The sequence below is a fragment of the Haemorhous mexicanus genome, chromosome 2 (assembly GCF_027477595.1).
Source record: "Haemorhous mexicanus isolate bHaeMex1 chromosome 2, bHaeMex1.pri, whole genome shotgun sequence".
NCBI lineage: Eukaryota > Metazoa > Chordata > Aves > Passeriformes > Fringillidae > Haemorhous > Haemorhous mexicanus.
In genome coordinates, this window is record NC_082342.1 from 71,536,392 (window position 1) to 71,558,498 (window position 22,107).

A 22,107-nucleotide genomic window follows, 5' to 3' on the forward strand; every position below is an offset into this window, starting at 1 on the left:
GTAAAAATTTCATCTTCAGTTAAGAACAATGTAAGATTATTCTCCCCAAGAAGAATGCTTATCCTTGTACTGTGTGTACTTTTACAAATCCTGCAGGTTTTCTTCCCCACAACTAGAAACTAAAGTCAGATCCTGTTCATATTTCATGTGAACGATACTATTGAGAATGAGATTGGTACTTGAAGTGTAGAAAAATAAAACTAGCCAGAGGCTATGGGAAACGCAGCAATGACATTTATTGGAATTTCTCCAGGCATTACATGAAAAAATTTTAAAGTGAAACAGAGGATAAAGCTCATTCAGTGCATCTTTAAAAAAAAGATGTATCTGAATAATCTTGGTTCTTTGTAACAGATGCTGCTGCAGTTCCTGGGATTAGATTTCTATGTACACATCAGCTAAAACTCACTCTGAACCAAATTGCAAAGAACTGCTCTTTCACTTGGTATTTCCTCATCTAGTACAATACAACATTCTTGAAATATCTAGACAGATTCCACATAATTTTATACACAGTGTTAAGACCTTTCACCCCAAATGTAAAAAGAGAGACTCTTAAGTAAATCAGTATCTTTAATCAAATAAAACATCATGGAAGTAAAAAAACAACAACAAAAAACCCAGGAGAGACGAAGCCCCTGAGTTCCACAGCAGTGTGCAGCAAGTAAGCATTGCTGTTTCTCACTTTTATGATAACATAAAGCATAACACTTAGAAAGCAGTGATATTCAGTCCTTGCTTTCTAAATTGGACAATCTGATGTGAAAAGCCACTGCTGTATTTGGCACTTTGCTTAACTGGTTTTCTTACTGAAAAGAATAAGTGCTTTCTGAAATACAGTATAAACAGAAAGAGATAACATGAGCCACTGTAAAATGCAATTAAGGGTTCAGACATGCACTCCAAAATACTTGTCTATTACACATTTGTCTAAGCTTTCTCAAAAATTCCACTCAAAAACATTTCCAAATCTATATGCAACTTTTTATACCTCTACAAACATAATTTCTCCCTTGAAATGATCAGAGTTTATCCCACCTTTTGTCCAGAACACACAAATTCATGACTTTTGTTTTAAAAAAGACCACAAAGAAGTATTAAAACAGGAATAGCCTGGAAAGTGTTATTAAAACTGTGCCTGTACTTCAGGATCCCCTTCGAAATGTATAGCCACTGTATATGTGAAAACTGAAAGGTACATTATATCTGAGACTTGCTTGGTCCTCTCTTGTGCACTCACACCTAACTTCCTGCAACCTACCTCCATTTTCTTCTCAAACAAAATTTAAAACAGCTTTCTGCATCCCAATACAATTAGACAAGGCTTCTTGCAGCATTTCTTTGGTTAAATGAGAGCCCCTGACACACCTAACTCTTATAACAGGCAAGTCTCTGGTGGAAAATTAACATCAGGATAAATCCCATCCCACTGTTGTGCTTTCTTTCTCTCCTCATCACCATCAAGCCCAGGACAGGTGGAAGCAAACAGGCCAGGAAGGAAGTGGCAGTCACTGCTAGCTCTTGCCTTTGCAGACACCTATTCCTTAGCTCTGGGTTATGGAGGGCAGCTATGATGCGATGCTTGCTTGTTTCCAGTTCCAACATGCAGGTGGAATTGTGCTGCTGACTGCTGCAGCCCAGGCAGCGGGTGGCACTACAGCTCCTTCTGTGCAAACCATGTCATGGTACTGTTTCTGCTTATTGGTCTGTGCTCACAATGTCAGTAGAATTAAAAGAGAGGCACGCATGAGTTCACACAGGTTTTCCACAGAAGATGTGAAACATGCTGCTCTTTGGAGGGAAAATTACATTCTCTTTTCTTTTTTCTTCAAGTATTATTCAACATATTCAATATACATATATATAAAGACACACTATCCTCATTTCACTACAAAACAAGCACATCCAAAGTGAATTTGCAGATCACCGCTATCTTTGTCTACTCCAATTTCTCCTTTCATTTAGGTCATCTCTAAATATACATCTACTCATCATAATTACATGTGAGAATCCTTTATTTCCCCCTTGTGGTTTATTTACATAATCATAAAAAAGTTAATAGCCTGAATCTGCATTCTGACACTTGAAGGCCCATCTGTAGCTATGAGTGTCCCAGCACTATTTTTGGGTAATACCATTGCCTATTGCTAAGTAGCTATTGAAAGCAGCATACTCATTTTTTCATTCCCTTTTTGTGTTTGAAGAAATGCTGCCTAGAAAACCTTGGTTTATGGCTTACTCCATATTTTATTATTTGGGTTGTAGTTCACTTCCTTCAGGAGCAGTTCACAGTCAGACAACACTTCTGCTGGCAAATACTTCACTATCTGCTCAAGAGTCTTTTGATATGTTATCTTTTCCTGTTCCAGGGACTGAATTGCAGTCTTCATTTTGTTCTCTCGTGTCAAAACAGTCTCCAGGCTGGCTTCCAGACTCTGAATTTTAGTGTGAGCAACCTACAAACAATAACATTATCATAAATTGATACATTCTGAATAGTTTTCTTTTAATATTATTGTATAGTATCATAATATTAAAATTATGATGTTTTTACATAGCTGCTTCTAAAAGACATCTGTGTAGGCAGGCAATACAAGGAATGCATACTGTGTATCATACACAAAATCTCCTCATAGTGACCAGATCAATCTGAAGAATTTCTCAAAGCTTTACAGAGGGAAGAAGACATACAAATTGCAGCAAGCAAGTGACAGCTGAGAGTAACAAGGAACTGGAGCTGGAGGGAGAAAAAGGAAATCAGCAGCTGAAGTAGCACTGGAAGACATGTCCTCTCTGACAGTGATGGAACAAGGGGAACCCTCTGTGATAAAGTAAGTTAGAAGGATGAAGAGCCTGGAGGGAAGGAGAAACTCAACAATAAGTCTAGAAGCAGACTGTGTTCCCTGTTCTTCAATTAAAAACGTACAGCTTCCTCTGACTAGTCAAGGAAACCCTGGACCACAGCAGCACCAGTTCCCTTTGTGGGAGCTGGAAGAATTCTGACTGCTCCTAGGAAAGGGTATAAGCAGAGGAATGAAGAAGTTATGCAAACAAAGAGGTGAAGAGGTTAAGCACTGAGAAAGATGCATTATTGTAAGGCACTCTGTAAGAGCAGAAAAGCTTTGGTAGAGCCTTTCAAATCAGCCACTCAATTATTCTATGCCTTTGGTGCATTTTCAGAACAGAGCTAAAAGCCACAGCTGCAGTAAATAAATAAAGAAAAATAAGAAAGAAAAATCAGTAATAGTAAAAAGTTCAAGTGATTCCTGTTTTCAGTATCAAAAGAGCAGAGCACCCTTAGCCTGTAAACACAGAAATAATGAGGACTTGATCTTCCCTTTTTTCCTTCCATTTTCCCATTTCAGAAGCTAAGAGTGCTTTCTGAGCTCTCGCAATGCTTGTTCAAGTTAACAAATATAACAAGAAATAGCCTGATGATGAAAAAAATCTTTTATCTTTCAAGAAAATGCAAGACAATACAACATATTGCAACAGAAACAAGTCTTGGCCAAGCTACGAGACAAAGAGTAAATAGTGAAGGAGGAAGGGCTTTTTTAAAGCACAACTTCACCAGGCAAAGTCTGGTGGACTTTCAGATGCAATCAGGTCTGCTAGGAGAGACCAGCTTCCAGAAGTAAGACTATGAGTTTCAGCAGAAGGAAACAAAACAACACTGCCTACAAAGGCCTGGACCAAACAAGTCTGCTGCACTATGGATTATTTCTTAAACCTTTCCAACAGGGAAGCAGAGAGATGAAGGGACAGAGAACTCACTTTTCAGTAAGACAGACAAATTTTGCCAAGATTTTATGGCAGATAAGTGTAGAGAGATTGTGGGGAAAAAAGAAGTCTAAATCAAGAAGGAGAAGTCCAAGGAATGACAAAGGAGTTAGAAGTATGCCTAGAAGAAGTGAGTCACTGTAATTAAGAGAACTGCTCAACTAGACAAGGTCTTGCAGTAAGAAGACTTCTCACATACACTTAAAACAATACTTTTTCTTCTAGTGGCTGAATCACAGAAATGACTTCAGCATGAGTTCCTAGCCTAAGTTGTTTACCTGCAGCTTCTCCAACAAATCCATGTTTTGCCTCTTCAGATGATTGTTTGCCCTCTCCAGCTTCTCCAGAGGTTCACCTTCCTCACAGGGACTCACATTTTCCTGCAGTTCATCCTGAAGAACGTGGTATTCTACTTCATAGGCATGGAGCTGTTTTGAAATATCCATCTCAAACACCTGCCATGAGAGAAAAGACCATTTTTTATTACAATAGGGAGGACTTATTCCATGTGAATGTTTGACTAAGAGTCAACTCTTCTTGATTAATGCTTTTCCTGTTCCCTTCAAAAAAGTATTTTAAGGGGATGCCTACAGTAAGAGCATTATAAAAGAGTTGTAGCCATAATAAATCATAGACTTCAAAATAAATTGTATCCTGCCTTTCACAATTATCAAATACAATCTCTTACTATGAGATGCATCAGCAGAAAAGTCTTATTCAATCTGAGAATTTTATAATATGACAAAGTTTTATTGACTATTGCTCAGGAATATTAAGAAATTCAAGACAAAATTTTTAAATCTGGGATTCATCAGATCTCTGCCTTCAAAACTGGATCCCTTGACTCCAAGAGCTCAATTACAGACTTCTGTAAAAACATTCTTCATGGTTGTAGTTTCCTTGTTTTCTATCCCTGCATGATGGCACACTACTTTCTTATTGGGATACATTAGGGACAAAGCATTGTGAAGACCACAGAACTGAGCTTCTAACAGTGATGGGACATATGACCCTGATGTGTTTACAAGTCTAGTCACAGCCTCTCAGCTTCAGAAAATTCCCAAAGATTTTAGACTAGGATTGGAAGGATGTCTACAGCGACATCAGTTTTCTGTTCCTTATCCTAGAGACCACAAACATTCCACCAACAGAAGACACACACAAGATTACCTGACAAAACAAGTTCTGTATTACTTTCACAGTTCTATTGTATTTAAATGAGATAAAACTTTAAATTATGTCATGTTCAAGCTCGGTAAGTACCATTTTCCTCTACATAGCAACCTGATCAATCATCTGTGCACTATAGATCTGCATAATGTCTACATTTTTCTTTCATTACCCACTATAAGGAGATGGTCCTGGAAGCTATAAGACTGAGCCAAACAACTGCCCCTGCAGCCAGGCTAGGTAGCAGCACAGCATACAGGCAGTGGATGCAGATGTGGAAGGCTGCTCAGCATGGGAGCGCCCCCCAGGCCAGCAGAGCTGAGCTGCCCTGCCCTGCCCTGCATGTAATCACATTCAGCTCTGCAGGCAACATAACCCATTCTTACTCTATCAGACCTGGCTTTGCACAAAGCCATTTCTACCCTGCCCACACAGCAGGGCTGCTCTGCAGCCCATGCAGAGCACAGAACAGATTTAATGTCTAAGCGTATTAAAAGTGTTAAACTACCATCTCTATCATTCCCAGAATCAATGAGTTGTGAAAGACACCCAAGTGCCTGACACAGGTTTAGCATGGCAATGACAGTCTACGAAATGAGGAAATGAAGATGTACATTGTCTAAAAATGAATTCTTATCTAACAGCACCTGAAAGAGTCAAACCTTAACAAGCCACAGGAATGCACAAGTGTTTACTCCACTCCTGCACACGGACATGGTTTTCTAGAGCTCTTCTGTTATCTCTGAACTACCACCTGAAGGGGGAGTGCTGCTCGCAGTTTCTCAATAAAGTGCTGGACAGGCTCATTCTCAATTTGCAGCTTCAATGCAGTGCAAATTAAGTTATAGATATGAAGATTCCAGCCACTGACAGTATTTCTCAAGAAGCTTTACATATCTTCTTCTGAGAAGACTTTTGCATATAGTGTAGGCATGATTCTTTAAAAGTAAACTAAAAATGGGGGGAAAAAGTAAAGAGAAAAACATCCTTACCTGAGTAATTATTTTTTCCATTTGAGGTTTAGTCATATCTGGAATACTGGTTTTAAGATAATCAACAATGTTCTCAAAACTCTCACATCCCATTATAGATGTCTCTTGACTGCTAAGTAGGCTCAGTGCTACCTTAAATATGACTTCTGTTCCTTGAAGAAAAATAATGTCTAAAAGAGAAAATAATTTTAAATTATTTTAATTTTGAAAATGAGAGCTAGAGTCACTGGATTAAGACATATATTTACTGGGATGTTCTTTGCAATCAATCACAGTGCAGATGTATTCAGCTCAGAAGTGCAATCTGTCTTATTTCAACAGGAGGATAAAGCGTGAATTTTCTTTCATCTTACAGAAAATACTGCATGCTTATTACATCTGTAGCAGTTATTTGCAATAAGCATTTCCTCACTGTCTGCCACAGACTTTAACCAACTGCTAACTGGTTTTAAGTGCTCCTGTGACTGAAAAGCAACTGGGGAGTAAATCACAACATAACTCTTTTCTACAGGCAGAAGATAGTCCTTAAAAAAAAAAACATTTTGATTTCACCAGTTATATTATTTTCAAAGTTCATAGTAGTGATCCCATTGGCTATAATCTAAGCCCCAAACCCTTATCTGAGGCATAATTACATGGATAAGAGAGGAAAGTCAGGGCTCTGCAGGTCAGTAGATACAGACTGTACAGAAATGGGAATCTTGAGGACAGTAAATAGAGATTCTGCCTCAGAATCAGTGGTGGATTTGAAGTTACTGCGATGAAGGCAGCACATGGGCATTTCAAATAAACCTCCTGAGCTGCTGGCTCTGTCACATCACAGGGTGTTTGTTCAGGGCTACGCTGAACTGAAGAAATTCAGTTCCTGATCCTGATACTCAAGAGGTCATCTCTGGCCTAATCCAGGATCACACAGCAGCACAAGGACACTGATGAGGCAGCCATCTCCCTCAAATGCAGCTCCTGAAATTCTCCCTTCTCAAGTCTATGATGGACATTCAAACAGTATAAATATAAGTATATAATTTGTGAAGGGTAGACAACAGCCATTTGTTCCTGGTATATGGCAATGGCCCATAAGACACTGAAAATTCAGGAATTCAAAGCATTAAGAATTAAAATAACACAGTAACTTTTCAATTTTAAAATGGGAACATGCCTTGCTCAGCTTATTTACAGAGAAGTGAACACCAAAACTCCTTCCCATCTTCCCCATCTATAAAAAATTCATTTAGGAAAAAAAAAAACAAGCAACAAAAAAGACAGAAACATAAAATGCTCAAGTGTCCTAGAATTCAGAAATCCCACTGGGAAACAGATATTCTCATGACTGATACACCACTGAGAAAGAGATACACCAATCATTTTTTCACCCAGACAGCAGCCAAAAAGTGTTTGCTGTAAATGGAAAAAAACCCTCTGCAACTGAGAAAGCACCGAGTGAAAAAAAAAATTAAAAATTTAAAATCAAACCCAACTAACCAAAACCCTCTTCCCGCCCCCAGGCCAACACCACACAAACTGAGAACCTAACAGACTCCAGTATTAAAACATGAGACAAAGGTTGAATTTCCTAAGAAAGGACAAAAGGTGCCATATGAAAACAGAAATATCAAAGGGGAAAAAAGTATCTGATTTATGAGGAAGTACCTTACATGTGCATTTAGATTCTTGGTGCATATACAGGTACAGGGAGTTTTGCATTAATAAATAATTTTTTTTTTTTTAAAAAGGTGCATCACTAGAGATTTGACTAAGCTGGAAGTTCTTATGGATAAGAAAAGAACACAAAAAAAAATTACTTGACATCCTGATACTGTAAACCCTACCAGGAATAATCAATATTTAGGCTTCTGTACTAGATGTTACCTGAAGAGGAGTTTTTAATAAAAAAACGATCTAAATGAAACCAGAGGCATATTATGAATTGGAAATTGTTCAATATATAAGTAAATACCGAAACCAGCCTTTAAGTTCAAATCTGCTTAAATTTTTTTAGAAAGCACTTTAGAATCAGAATTCAGAAATGCATTTTCTTTTTCCAGTTTGCGAGTTTGGCAAGATGAACTTTTCTATTGATATAAACTGAACACATTTGCATAAAATACATTTGCAACAATAAACTTTCTGCTGTTTACACTTCAAAAGTCTCTTAGGTAGGAAAAGAAGATATAATTATTTGCTCAAGTCTGATGTTTCAATAAATACCTTTTGGATCTTTCTTTTAAGAAGGAGCTGACATCCCATCATGCAAAGTGTTGCTACTTGCCACCCACAACAGACACCCCAAATGTCCTCAGCATGTAGAAAACTACTCCTGGAGTGCTTCAAAACACAATGGATATTGTTTTGTTTATTATTTCAATAGAATAAACTTTCTTACCAAAGACTCTGGCTACAAATCCCAATGAAAACTGAGATGCGAACAGTGTAAGAAACCACGGTGCAGCATAAAGACTGGGACTGATTTCATTCTCTTCAAGATGATTATACAGGTCTCTGTGATAATCATGTAGAAGCCTTGAGAGCTGATACATCTGAATCTACAGTGCATGAGGGGATTGGAGGGGGGAGAAAGTAAAGAAACAAAAGTTCAGCTTTACTCAGTTTTCACAATTATTCTTATTTCATTCAAGGGAAATTAACTGCAGTACAGATGGCACAGCAAAATGAAGCTGAATTGCCTCCCGGGGCCTCAAGTGGTATTTCCTCATGTATAAACAACCTGCCACTAATGAATTAAAACCAACAGGGCAGTCAATAACAAAGAACAGTTTGAACCTGATTACTAATGAAGTACATTTCAGATTCATAGGTTTAGGTAAGAAGGGAATATATTGCTCCAACTTTGTCAACCAACCAGAACTTTCAGTCTTACAGGAACGAAAGTAGTTGTACCCCTTCCAAGATGTCAAAACTCTCCATGAGTTGTGACTAAATTTACATATTTCAGCTTTCATTCTTTGAATTTTGGCCTTAATTTTACTGCATTTAAAACTCCAATGTTACAGTCATCACAACTTTAGACAGTTTCTGTACCCACAGAATACATTTTACAGAGGTGTACCACCTATATATTTCCCAGCACATCTCCCAGTGGTCCTGTGCAATTTAAGATACTGATGCAAAAAAGTGTTGCTGTACAAGCTATAAAAGGTTACAAGGGAAAATGGTTAAAAGGTGCTCTTCATGGCTAAAAATATCACTCTGTGGTAAGTTATTTCCTTGCAATGCTCCTCTCAGAAAGCAGAAGAAGCAGACATATATTGATTAGTTGTCAGGTCCAGTTTTATTGTCAACAGTGCTTTATGCTTAAGGTGAATCTGATCCTCAACAAGAAAATGACTTTAAATTCAGCTATTTTCCTGATTTAGAGTTCATGCTTGTTCCCTACCAAAGTTGAGTGCTCTTGAAACTACCTGTTCATCAGCACTGCACACAAGCAGAGGGATCACTTTAATTTAGGCAAATCAGCTAAATTTGTGCATGCATTTGAGTTCTTGCTTAAATTGTGTAAGATACCAATTAAGCCCAGTTGGGACAGTGTCAATACAAAACACATGTGTGAAGTCAAAATTGCATCACAGAGCAGTAAAACAATTGGGATAGTTCATTATGGACTAAAGATTTAGATTACTACTTTTTCCAGACAACAATTAAAAAATTCTAAGTCTAATAAGTTTTCATTATCCTGAAGAATCATTCAACATTTTTCTTCTATAGGACTGAAGCCAATTCAGCCTATAAGCTTGCCTGTGTTTCACTACTGTAAATGCAAAAGAATTTGCAGTACTCTACTCCTATTAGAAAATAACCTAAATATAGTAAGATCCTCTAAGTCTTCTTGCCTAGTTTGTCCTGAGCAGACAAAACTTTACTTTAACAGAAGAACTGCCTAGAAACAAACTGTGGGGAAAGACAGGTCATTTAATTCAAAAGACAAACAGTACTACTAGTCATAAACTTTCTCAAATTTAAGAGTGCTCTTACTGAGAGGTTCTGCCAATGAAACAATCACACTCATTTGAATGAAAATGTCAAATCCTGGGCATGTGAAAGCTCTCAAATCATCACCTGTTGGAAGTCTACAACTGCAGTATAACACACACTAACTTAGAGAGCATCTACTAGGGGGAAAAAACCCCACAAACATGCATTTATCACACTTTGACCCTCACTGGTTTAAAACATATTTGTGCAGGGAAATGGAACAAGGGGACGTAAAACAATTCTTTTTATGGCTGCTCACTCTTAATTCATTAAAACCAAACTTGTTATAGCATACTTACATCCACAGTCCTCTAGTGCTTTTAGAATAAGCACATAGAGTTTCTTTAACTACAATCTATTTCGTTGCTCTGGACATTTGCCAAATAAGCATGACCTAAAGTGACTGGTCATGAAAAGTGGGATGAAACTCTCCCTTTGGTTTTACTTAAGTGTTTACTATGCAGGGAACATGGGAAAAAAGTGAGACTTTTCTATCTGCTGCTTTGTTTTCTCTTCCTCCACTGTGGATTATAGAAGCTTTAATTCATCAGTGTTGTATTCCTTTATAATATAAAGGGTTTATAGCATATTATAATTATTCAAATCAGGGGAGAGTTGCATGTCAAGGTGAAAGACTTCTCAAACTTTAAACCCTAAAATTTATACAGGTCTGAAAAAATTTGTCTCCCTCCTAAACAGTCTTGAGTATCTATAGCTAGCTGTTAAATAATACTGCAGAGCATGCATCATTGCATAAGATAATTAAACTCTTAAAAATTCATCTTCTACTCCATCACCCTCTGTTGAGGGTGATGGAGTAGAAGACAACGAGAGAAAGAGCTGAAATGAGGAGTCAGGGCAGAGCAGCCTCAAGCACAAATGCCTGCAGAATACACTGACTGGCCACTGTGTGTCACTATTGACTTGACTTGGCCTTACAAGAGAGAAATTTACATGCAAGTGCTCACGGACTGAAGAAAAACAAATTCTAATTAATTTTTAAACTCCATCTATAGATGACAAAGCATATCAGTTTTTTTCCAGCATAAGGAAGAGAGAGCAGTGAGGAAGAGAAAAAGAAAGGTAAAACAGCAGAAAGCAGAATTTCTGGAGAGATGACAGGGCGGTGAAACAGGAAAAACTCTGCAAGTTTTAAACTTCTCTGTTTGCAAATTGAAAGACAGAGAGGGGCTTGACAGTAAAATATACATGTACCTCAAACCCTCCAAAACAGTATAAGAGGCTTCATAAGGCCCTGGAGAACCTAAGCAACCCCTGTAAGGGCTAAAGGTAATTTAAAACTCTGGTTTGCTCCAGAAGGGCTGACTTACCTGTAGGGACATCATGTCTGGTCTGTACTGTTTACGGAAGCCAAGGTCATACATGAGGAATTTCAGCATTTCGAAGGCCTGCTCTTCACTCATATGTAGAAGCAGCACTCCAGCTACAAAACTTATACCTTGACAATAACCAACTTCTTTGTCCAGCAAAGAATATGCTTTCAAGAGGTTAAACAGTGATAGCTGTCCTGCTCCCAGGTGAGTGGAAAAGTAAGGATGTGTAGGAAATGTCCGTCCTGATGTAAAAAGAGAGGAGTAGTTGATTCAATTCCTCTGAAGAAAAATCCCAATCCATCTGACAAATGGCATTTCTCCTCACTCAGACCACTTCTCTTTGCTTTCATAGGCAGCTTGCCTTCAGTCAGATCAATCTGTATCTTATCACTGATTTTGGACTGTACCTTTTGAACCCACTTAATATTCTCATCTGCACAGAACTTGCAGAAGCAGTTGCTGATTTCTCTTTTCAGACAGATGGAAAAGGGCATAAATATGAATGGCACAGCCTAAGAAATCATCTGCTAATAGGACTCTAAGTGGCATACACAGAATGTATCCTGATGACATAGAAAATGGAGCTCACAGAGCAGCATCCATCTTCAGCAGCAGCTTCCTTTATGACTGATGTGTTTTTCACTCAAAGGCCCACAAACCAGTGGGAAAGAACAGACAGACTTACCTAGATCTACAAGGATGGCATGCTGTTGAGCAGTCAGTTGTTTCAGAAGTTCTTTGTAAGAGATGTCGGGAGGCTGCTGCTTGTTTGGCAGCCTGTGCCTGACTCGGTGTTGCACAGCCAAAAATTGCCAAATTTCTCCCCGACGACTTTTTGGTACGCCTGCATGTCAGTCAAAAAACAAGAGGCCTAAGCAGAGGGATGCTTTTAGTGCTACAACAAAAGAATTTGCTTTGTCATAATTTTGGCTGAACCACTCTGGAGGATCCCTTACAAAGTGAACTCCATTCTGCAGTGTGGTCACTCAGTAGCCATGGCTCAGTCCCACAAACTAAACATGAACTTCAAACTTAAGGGCAATTACACTGAGCATATCCTGGGCAACTGAGGTACAGACATCCCTTGCCTTGCCACTTCTGTTAGTCTCCAGCAGGAAAAGATGCACAACCACACTCAGAATGTAGAATGATCTGTTTAGAAAAGCTGAACTAAATTCACAAGTGTAAAATTTGGGGAAGTCCAACTCCTCTTTCCCTTTGCAAAGGATTGCCCATGTCAGTCCATAGATGTGGGGAGATACATCCCCCTTCGATATCTGACTCTGTAAAGCAACCTTTGAAACTCAAAATATCAACTCTACTAATACCTTCCAGGTAAAGAATTATTTAACAAGAAGACAAGTTAAAAACCATATCCTTGTTCCCAACTCTGAACTGCAATCCAACAGCAGAAAACAGGGTATCAAGGTAAATAATTTGTTGGCAGACTTCTGCAGGTCACTAACAGGAACTGCTTTATATCTACAACAATTTACTTTGGTAGCAATTTAAACTTCCCTTCTGTACCACAGCCAGATTGCACTGAATTATTTTACAGCATCTGTAACACAGACATGAGATTCTATAGAAGAGGGCAGAGCAGTGTAATCAGGCCCTACCACTACATTATACTAACAAGACCCTCTGGATACCCTCTTGGCCTACAGCTAGTCCACAGGAATATCTACTTCAAGACAAAATTCCCAGTGTCTTTTACTCCAGGAAATTAAATACAAAGTGACCGTACTCCAGACTCTCAAAAACTTGGCTCTGATTCCTCTAGGTTTTGGGCAAAGTCCACAGTAGATATAATGGTCCTGCCTTCACAGTAAGCAAGTAAAATCAGAACATCTGAAACTCAGAATTGGATCCACTGAGCAGAAACCAAAAGGTCATAGCATTGGCTGCAGAGGCTCCAAGTTCAATCTTGAATGTAATCACACATGGAAACAAGATGCTGCTTTCAGGACTATGACTGTACATGTTTCTGCACTGCTGACATTGCAACCTGCAGACACAGCAGAACCTATTTTCTGTTCTGCAGGAGAAGGCAGCACCTCCGTGAAAAGAAGGCAATTTTTTGCTACTGGAAAAAGTGTATTGCTGATTTCTGTTGGTATCAAAAGGGAAAAAAAAAATACCATCTTGAGACTTCAGAGCTAAAAGCCCTCCTACATAAATACCTTCTTTTAAAGTGGAATGAATATCTTCCATGTCACATCGGATTTTGGCTCTGCAGTTTAGTAACTTCTTATCCCAAATATTTATGGCATCTTTCTGACATGTGCCAACTTCATCATAGTCCAGTTTTACTTTTCTTGATTGGAGCTCATCTCTGCTTGCTAGAACACAGAACAAAAAGGAAGAGCACATGGAAAACCAGAATATCAGAAAATAACAAGATAACAACAAATACACATACCCCATTTAAGTCAGATATATCTATCCAACAATCAGACTGGTGATAAATACATCTAGAATTCTTTAGTTTATAGCTTAGCTGGGGCCAGTTGTCATAAGATGTTGCATATAACAATTTAAGTTCTCTTACTGGGTCATGAATATTAGCATTTCATTAAGCACATAAAATTTTTTTTAAACCTTGGAGCAAAAAAAAACCCACTCAACAAAATATCACAGCACCTGCTCTGCAAAAACACCTTTGGTTGTTTTGTTCTTGTTTTTATTGAACATTACAACTGTTTTGAGTATGGAAAGTCCCAAACATATGAATGTTTGTATTGGAGATTTAGGCAAGCAAGCTAGGCAAGTCTTCTGAACTGAAGTCAGTCACACTGATTCCAGTTCTTACATGTCCCTTAAGAGAGCGAGAAGAGCTCTTGGCACCGGCATCATCAGGCAGGCTAGTGCAAACAGAATGAACCAGCATGAACCATATCCAAAAAGACACATTTGTGCTGAAGCACAGAACTCTTGCTGTTATTAACTTAAAAGCTTTGCTGCACAGAACTACCTGGTACAAAGTATTTATTATGCTACTTCTGAAATAAAGCTGCATTGTCACCCTGGCATTTCATGGAGAAGCAGCTTTCATTTCCATTACTAAGAAATTACCTCTGGGTATTTTATGCTTCATGATGCACATGCAGAAAAATACTCCAGTTCCTCTAACTACTGGTACAAAAAACTGAAACAGTGACTTGAATGTGTCTTAATTCAGAGAGATATGTTTAACTGTCATTGGAGTAACTGTACATTTCACAACAGCACCTCTGAGCTGCAATTGAGTTTATCCCAAATTCACCTTGATCTGCGCACACTACTTCTTGCAGAAGCCCCCTTTCTCTTCCAAATGTATCCCCTTTCCCACCATCACCTCTAGGTGAAAGCAAACTCTCACTCACATTTCATACACCCTGCAAAACAAGACCATCTGTTCCTTTGCCTACTCATCTCACTTCAGCTAGAGTCAATATTGGATCAATCCACATGATCATTGCCCAGCCCACTCCAAAAATGACAAATTATTTCCAAAAGCCCAATGTTACACCTCTGAGACCTTACCCATTCAGGACTAGAGGGGCCCCTGCAGAAGCAGGTACTATGCAAAGTGCAGTGCCCTGCCATAAAAATGGGTGTGGTCTTACCACAGGAATGTGCAGTTCAGCTGGGGCGATTTCAAATGCTGCCCTACTGCTGCTGTATGACTTCACCCAAGAATTCTCACTCTTCTAAGCAGCATGCAACAGATCCAAGCCAGCAGTAACATATTTCAGGGTGACAACAAACTCCCACATTAACTGTGCAGTTAGCCCTAGTGAAAGCCAGCAAGTTTGCCTGTCGATCATACGTGCCCTCCCTACTACCCCATCCTTTGTTGTTTTCAGCCATCCTTGTTAACATTTTTCCTAATCATTGCTAGGTGGCCTGCTACTTTTTGCAGCTCTTGTATTTCTAGGTGACCTGCTGGAAAAAGGAGCTTCTAGCTTCTCAGAAAAAAAGAAAGGAAAAGAAAAAGAAAGCAAGTTTGTGCAATTGAGAGAACTTACCTTCTGTAAAATAAAGAGCTAATAGCATTCAAGTCTCCTCGACAGCAAAAGGAATAGGAAAAGAGGTTCTATTAATATTTTGTACATAAAAGTCAACAAATGATTAACAGAAATCCACTAGAAACAGTTTCACAGCAATTCCAGTCTTAAACCAGTCTAATACATACAGATAATAAATTCACAGCTGGAACCTGGCTTCAAGTAAAGAAATTTCTGCATTTCTGTTACTACATTTCCCTTTCCTGAGATGTACATTTACTTGTAGGCTGAATGCCAAGAACCACCTGAAACTACGCTTGTTTGGAATGTATCAGCTCTGCCTATGTCCTGTCCATAAAATGTCCCATGCTGTAACAGCCCACAGGAAGGAAACCTAGAGATAGGTGTTAGAACAGTTTGCTTTTCACCCTTTGAAAATAAGATGATGAATTCAAGCTAGCAAGAGCACCAGTTTCAGCAGGGGTACTCATGAACCTGAATACAAGAATGGAGACATGCTCCTCAGAGCACAAACCAAGGATGTGGGCTAGCAAATGTGTGCCAGTGTGGCATCTCCACTGCCAACACTCCTGTTTTCACCATGAAGGATCAGGTAGGAAGAACTTGATTTCTACATACCTCTTACAGAATGGAAGCAACTTGTAACTGAGTCTTAAGGAACTGGACTGATTTAAGAGTTTTCAGTACCCTCAGCCACAGAGGGTAAGTATAGCAAAGAGTTTATCCCTCAGCAGTTCAAAGTATCAGAGGGAATAACATTAAATTAGTCACCACAGCAGATCTCCAGCTTACCCCACAAAAATAGACTATTTGCTAAAATGGTTTATGAAATGAAGATTTTGGCTGAAGTTCTCTCTAGATGTTCCCTATGAATCTAGGGGTTTCCACAGAACTGTGTGTCAACAGGGAGACAAACTGCAGAGAGAAACAGCACCGAGAAATACATGACACGTGTAGGAAATACACTCAAGGATGTACACTTGTAGGGACATGGAAAGACTTCTGCCCTGATGCTTTTCTTTCCTCTCCCTGCCTTCCCAGTAAGCAAGCCTAAAGAAGGAAAAAGAATTAACTGATCTTAACAAGATCATTATGTTTGAAGTAGTATGGTAGTGTGAAGAATCAGACTACCATATAGGCTATACAGCATAAAGGATAAGATGAAGGCAGCAGTTGTAGAGAGGACACGTGGAATTTTCAGCTTGCACCAAAAGCTTGTTAGTCTATTATACTGAAGAATTATATATGCTAGGATAGACATTGCATCCCATCTTTTATTTGTGTGAGCCTTGACCAGCCTTAATAAAATGTCCTAGCCAGAAGCTGAGGCAGCTGACAATCAGAATGGTCGACTTCAGATCCCTCACTAACAGCACTCCATTTTCAGTGTACAGTGCTCATGCTCCAAAAAACCAGAACTTTCTGACATACCTCAAGAACCAGTTGCTCAAAAATCATATTTGGATTCAAGCATTAATAAATAACCACTGTGATGTGGTTAATGAAGAACAAAAAGCCTGGAGAGAAAGGCCATGAGCTGCAAAGGACTGAAACGAGATAGAAAGGGTAAGGTTTATCATACCTAAGTGTTCACACAGCACCTGTTCTCCTCACTCCACTTCACATTAGAATTCCTAGACTTCAGACAGATACAACACAGACTGTAGCATTCTTTGTCTAACCCAAAGAGGAAAATTTATCACTTTCTTCTATCACTAAGATTACTCATTTAAAGTCAGGTAGACAGAGAACCTGGTAGACTGTGAGAGAGGACTAGGAAAACACAGGTTTTTTCTAGTACTGTTAACTAAAAAGTTACAGAACCACATCTTTGTTTGAGGTGCCCAACACCAGAACAATTTTCATCTTCAGGCAGCAGAATCTGCAATAGCTTGTAGGGGTATTTTCTAAATAGCTAACCTTCCAGCTTCTGGTTTTCTTTTTCCATTCGAAGTAACAGAATTTGTTGATGGATGGCTTTTCTCCACAGACTTTGTAGTTCTTCTGAGTTTTTCCTCTCTCCAATTTTATCGGGACCATCCTCATTTTGCAATACTAGAACAAGAGGGTCTTCCTCCAGGGGTGGAGCAAGAGGGGATAAGGGTAACAATTCACTTCCATCATGACCATCTGCAAAGAATCAGAAAGCTATTACAAGAAACTCAGACTGTTTGACACATCATGAAAATTTGTCATAGCAGAACAAAAATAGCTGTCTTTCACATTCAGCAGTCACTTGCTGATTCCAAAACCAGAGAAAATGCAGTGCAACAGTAGAGAATTTTTTTCAGTGTTTTGTTTACATTAATAAAGTTATATTTAAATTAGGTAGAGTTAGATAAAGGATCACCCATATTTCAAACCTTTCCCCTGCCAGCTCCTTCCAGTTACCACAAGGCATTTATACATAAAGCCTTCTTTAGAGTTGAGCTTGTTTACTGCTATGATTTACCACGGGTTCAATATTAAAGCTACTTTTTCCACCTGCTAACCTGCACTACAGAGAGTGCTATAGCAATTTGTGGCCACTAACTATAGAGCTTACCATTTGCCTATGGTTTTGATTTCTGCCAAATGGGAATTTATGAATAGCATGATTTCAGCTATTTCAGGAATTTTCTACCTTAAATGGCTTAAAGCTGTAAGCATTATTAACACAAGCAACAGGTGCTATGTGCACTACAAGGACAAGATATAAAACTTACCAAAACACTCCTATTATGTACACAGGTCAGGGTAAAAGTTTCCTAACTGTTAAAAATATAATCTTTGTCAGTAAGAGACCTGTCTTAATTTTCTTTGCTACAGCAGCTATGGTAGATTGCAATTCATTTGATTTTGATGCCAAAATCCTCTCTTCAAAGCAACAAAAAACTAAATAGTCTAAAGCCAAATGAGCACAATTGATCTCTGGCGAGGTTCTAGCCTGAATATTGTACCACACTGACTCCCTTCTCCCTTTCTTATTATCACATGCTGCAGTTCACTACAGTATTAAGTAACAACTGCTTGTTTATTTTCTTTAAAAGCACACACAGACCTGGATGCTGCATCTTGGAAGGAGATTTATTCATAGGTGAAGCTACCTGCAGGAATATTCTCCGCCGCCAGGAGATGCGGCGAGGTGTGAGCGTGGCCCCCGCAGCATTTAGAGATTCACTGCTGCAGAAGGTTGATGTTCTTTTCTTTCCCTCCCCATCACTGAAGGAAAGAAAAAGCAGATGGGGTATTTAAAGTCAGTATTCCTTGTAGGGGAAAAAAACTCTTTATTAACTCTGTCTAACGTATAACCAAACCTGCAGGAGCATTTGTGGGGAAGCTTAAGAAGGCAAAGCGTGCTGTGTGTGAGCTTCACCTTGAATGCTGAAGTGCCCAATTGTTTTCTTGTGCACAGTGCCGTGAAGTTTGCACTATATACCACCAGGAAGCATTCAGAGCATTCATACAGGGCTCAGCTGGAAGCTCAGAATAAAAGCTTAACTTTTTGAGAAGCTAAGAGAGAAACATGGTAATACTTTGCCTCTAACTTTGACAGCAATGGGTTTTGTTTTGCTATACATCAGTCTTCTGGGAGCGATCTGATGTAACACACCTAAAAGCAGAGATGGTGCTCCAGTGGAGCACAGCACTCCATGTAGTGCCATTATAAATGTCATGCTGAGCTCACAGGTGAATATTTCATTGGAGACAATGTTCTGCCATCTCATATAGTCTCTTTCCTAAGCTTCAAGAAGTGGATGCTTCACTTGGATAAATGGGGACACATGTCCTAATGTTTCATCAGCTGTAGGAACAGAGACCCTGCAAACAGAGGGCAGATCTTCTCCCCAGATTGCATGTAGAAATATCATTGCACAATAATTTTAATAATTAATAATTAATAATTTAATCTTATGCTTCTTGAAGAAACAAGGAGAGGATACAGGAAAGCTTTACAGGGAGGATACACCTTTCTACTGACTACTGCCAGAGGAAAAGACAAAAGATAACTACTTCATCCAATTTCAGAAATATTTCAGAATTTTGCATTTGTGATAGCAAATTAGGTGCACAGATATTGTATAGCAATGGGCACATTGATTATTTGCCACTAATCCTTCCATGTAAAGCCAACAGCACAAGGCACAATTACAAGCTTTTAGGAAGAGAGCATCAAAGAGAGGAAGCTGTTTCTACAGCTTCACTTTCATCACAGGGAAAACTGCTATATCAAAACAGTAGCTACACTTAAACCTTCATCCTGTAACAAATTTCAATGCTATAGCACAAGGATACTAAAAAATTAGATGAAAGGAAAGCCCAGCACGTTCACTATGTTTTCAGTGGGAAGGCAGTTTCAGGTGATGGCAGTTTGCAACTGGAGTCCATCCCCCCACATCTGGCTTGCACAGGAGAGATCTGCAAGGGAGGACTATGAGGTTTCAGCTATACCAGTCTACCAGCAACACTATCTTAATCAGCACTTCATACCTAAAACTCTATGCTCAATGAATGTGCTGAATTCACCAAGCCAGGACTGCCCTTTTTGGTCACCAAAGCTGTCACTATGCTAATGATCTACAACAGCTCCCTGATATTTGTGAGCCCGAGTCACCAACCAGACTCACTGTCACACCAAGGTATCAGACCCTCCTTCTGTACCCCGGCAGAGAAAAAGCCATGACTTCAAACTCAGCTAACCAGCACAAGGCATCAACCCCTGCTCTCCTCTAAGAACAGCTCTACCAGCTGGGAGTCCTGAATGACACACAGTCTGAACTGTCCTCCACTTGTGATTTAGCTTCCATAGTGCCCCAGCTCCCTACAGCATCACACTGTTGGTGGGTGGTTTCAGTAGATCCCCATGTTGCACTAACCTAAACAGCAACTGTGACAATCTTCTTTGTCGAACTCTGTGTCTCTGATGATGATGAGTTACCACTGCTCATGGTAGCCAAACACAGACTACTTAGACTGTAACACTCATTCTGAACCTGTAGGTACTGTTTTTCAAAGGTATTTCAGTCCAGCTCTTGGAAATGGGATACTGAGCTTGGATATCTATAATTCTAACTTATATTGCTATAAATAACTGTAAGAGAGCTACTTCTTACTATTTCAAGTCCTACATATCATCACACGTTATAACAGAAAAACTGAGTCATTCCAGGGGTTACTAAACCGATGCTACGTAACAAGGGAATGAAAAGTTCTTTTCTACTGCTAGGTACAAAAATCTACATTCAGCTACTGTGCTTCTAGACAGTCCTAGGAATAGTGTTCAATTTACAGTAGCAAAATTCACAGAAAAGTCAGAATAAGAAGCTGGCTATTTTAGGGTATGAAACTAACCTGTTTACAACATTTGAGTCATGGAGTTTACATTGGGATGAACTACTCACATATGCTACCTCATGAAGCATGCAAATCATACTCTTCTGAAGACCTGTATTTCTCTTGTTAAATCCTCCCTTCAGAAAAATCCTCTGTCACTTTAGGCAACTAAAAGTAATCACCTTCTCTTTCAAAAAGCTGTCCAGTAAGTGATTAGAGGAAAACTTCTGCAACGCTCAGAAACACACCTTGTCATATTAACCCAGGAAAACACCAAGATTTAGAAAGGGAGGGTAGAAAGAGAGCAAAGGCAGTTTCCTCATTTCAAGACAGACAACTCCTAGCTTAGTATCAGATCTGAAGGTGTGAAAAAATACCCTTCAGAGCAAAAGCAGGAAGAAGTCAGAGTAAAAGGGTAGTGTTTCCTACCCTAATGAAAAGATTCAGGAGGTTGGTGCAAAAACAGTTTCTCTCAACAGGAAGGGGGTAAAGAAAAAAAATATTAGCTGTTGGTTCCCACAAAGCTCTATTAATGTGCGTGGAGAGACTAAGCCAATGTGTCTCCAAAACAGGAAAAACAACTTCTTAAATAGAGCTCAGTCATTGCCATGGAAAAGCAGAGCAGAGTTTTCACCATCACCTACACAGACATCTGAGGTGGACATCTTTCCATCTACAAGGGAAATATGCTGCAAGGTCACCTAATGGAAGAATCACTGGAAAAAAATAACAATGTAATATTCTGAGACAATATTTAAGTAATATTGTTTCAAATGTAATATTTAAGACATATGCATCACAAGTCAGTTTGGAGAATAATGGTTCTCTGCAGGGCTACTTACCCTACACTTCTGACCCAATACAGAAACCAAAACACATTTATCAGCTTGCATCCAATAAAAAGTGAGCAGCTGTAAATTCAGTATAATGCCTCAAATATTTCAGTCTCTACTTCCACCCTTAAGCTGTTTGAAGCAATACCCCAAGTACTCGAGAGTACAGAGCACTGATCATGTAAGGTTCTACCTCAGGTTACTGCAACTCAGTTTCACCCATTCACTATTCTATCAGGTAATGCAAAGCATGAAGATGAGACAGCTACTTCAGGGGAAGAAAATGAAAAGGAAAGAAAGAAGAAATCTCAAAAAATTGGTCAGATTACAAACATTCTCATTGCTTGCTTTTAATGATCTAAATCTCTTCCCAGAACTGTTCTTTAAAATGCTCCCTAAGACTGATATTTAAAAAACCACAGCGTTACCACCCCATTTCTTGTGAACTCTTTATATAATACTTACCTGAATTATTTTGCACTTGAGTCCATGAAAGCCAAATGACTTGTGAATAAGTACTGTTGTTGTTCATGCCAAGACTTGTATTTTTCCCGTTTTTGATTTCATTTCAATGTCTCTTCTTGATTGCTCTAAGTAGCAACTGAATAAATGCAACCTACTTTACAATTTGGAGGTTGAGATGGTACAAAATCCCCCAGATCAAGTACAGAATTCAACTTCCCAG

General features: G+C 39.0%; 1 protein-coding gene across 7 annotated transcripts in view; it reads right to left on the reverse strand.

Annotated features, from left to right (window-relative positions):
• Nucleotides 1–212: 212 nt before the first annotated feature.
• Nucleotides 213–22,107, reverse strand: part of TBC1D4 (TBC1 domain family member 4) — a 111,150-nt gene continuing 89,255 nt past the window's right edge. For all 7 annotated transcript variants that reach the window (XM_059839148.1, XM_059839147.1, XM_059839150.1 and 4 more), the window contains 9 exons: nucleotides 18,317–18,477; nucleotides 17,197–17,406; nucleotides 13,450–13,608; nucleotides 11,952–12,110; nucleotides 11,264–11,508; nucleotides 8,326–8,485; nucleotides 5,943–6,112; nucleotides 4,059–4,235; nucleotides 213–2,456 (listed from right to left, as the gene is read on the reverse strand). In XM_059839148.1, coding sequence (XP_059695131.1) covers nucleotides 2,229–2,456; nucleotides 4,059–4,235; nucleotides 5,943–6,112; nucleotides 8,326–8,485; nucleotides 11,264–11,508; nucleotides 11,952–12,110; nucleotides 13,450–13,608; nucleotides 17,197–17,406; nucleotides 18,317–18,477 — 1,669 coding nt within the window. In that variant the 3' untranslated portion in view covers nucleotides 213–2,228. The remainder of the gene's footprint in view (nucleotides 2,457–4,058; nucleotides 4,236–5,942; nucleotides 6,113–8,325; nucleotides 8,486–11,263; nucleotides 11,509–11,951; nucleotides 12,111–13,449; nucleotides 13,609–17,196; nucleotides 17,407–18,316; nucleotides 18,478–22,107) is intronic.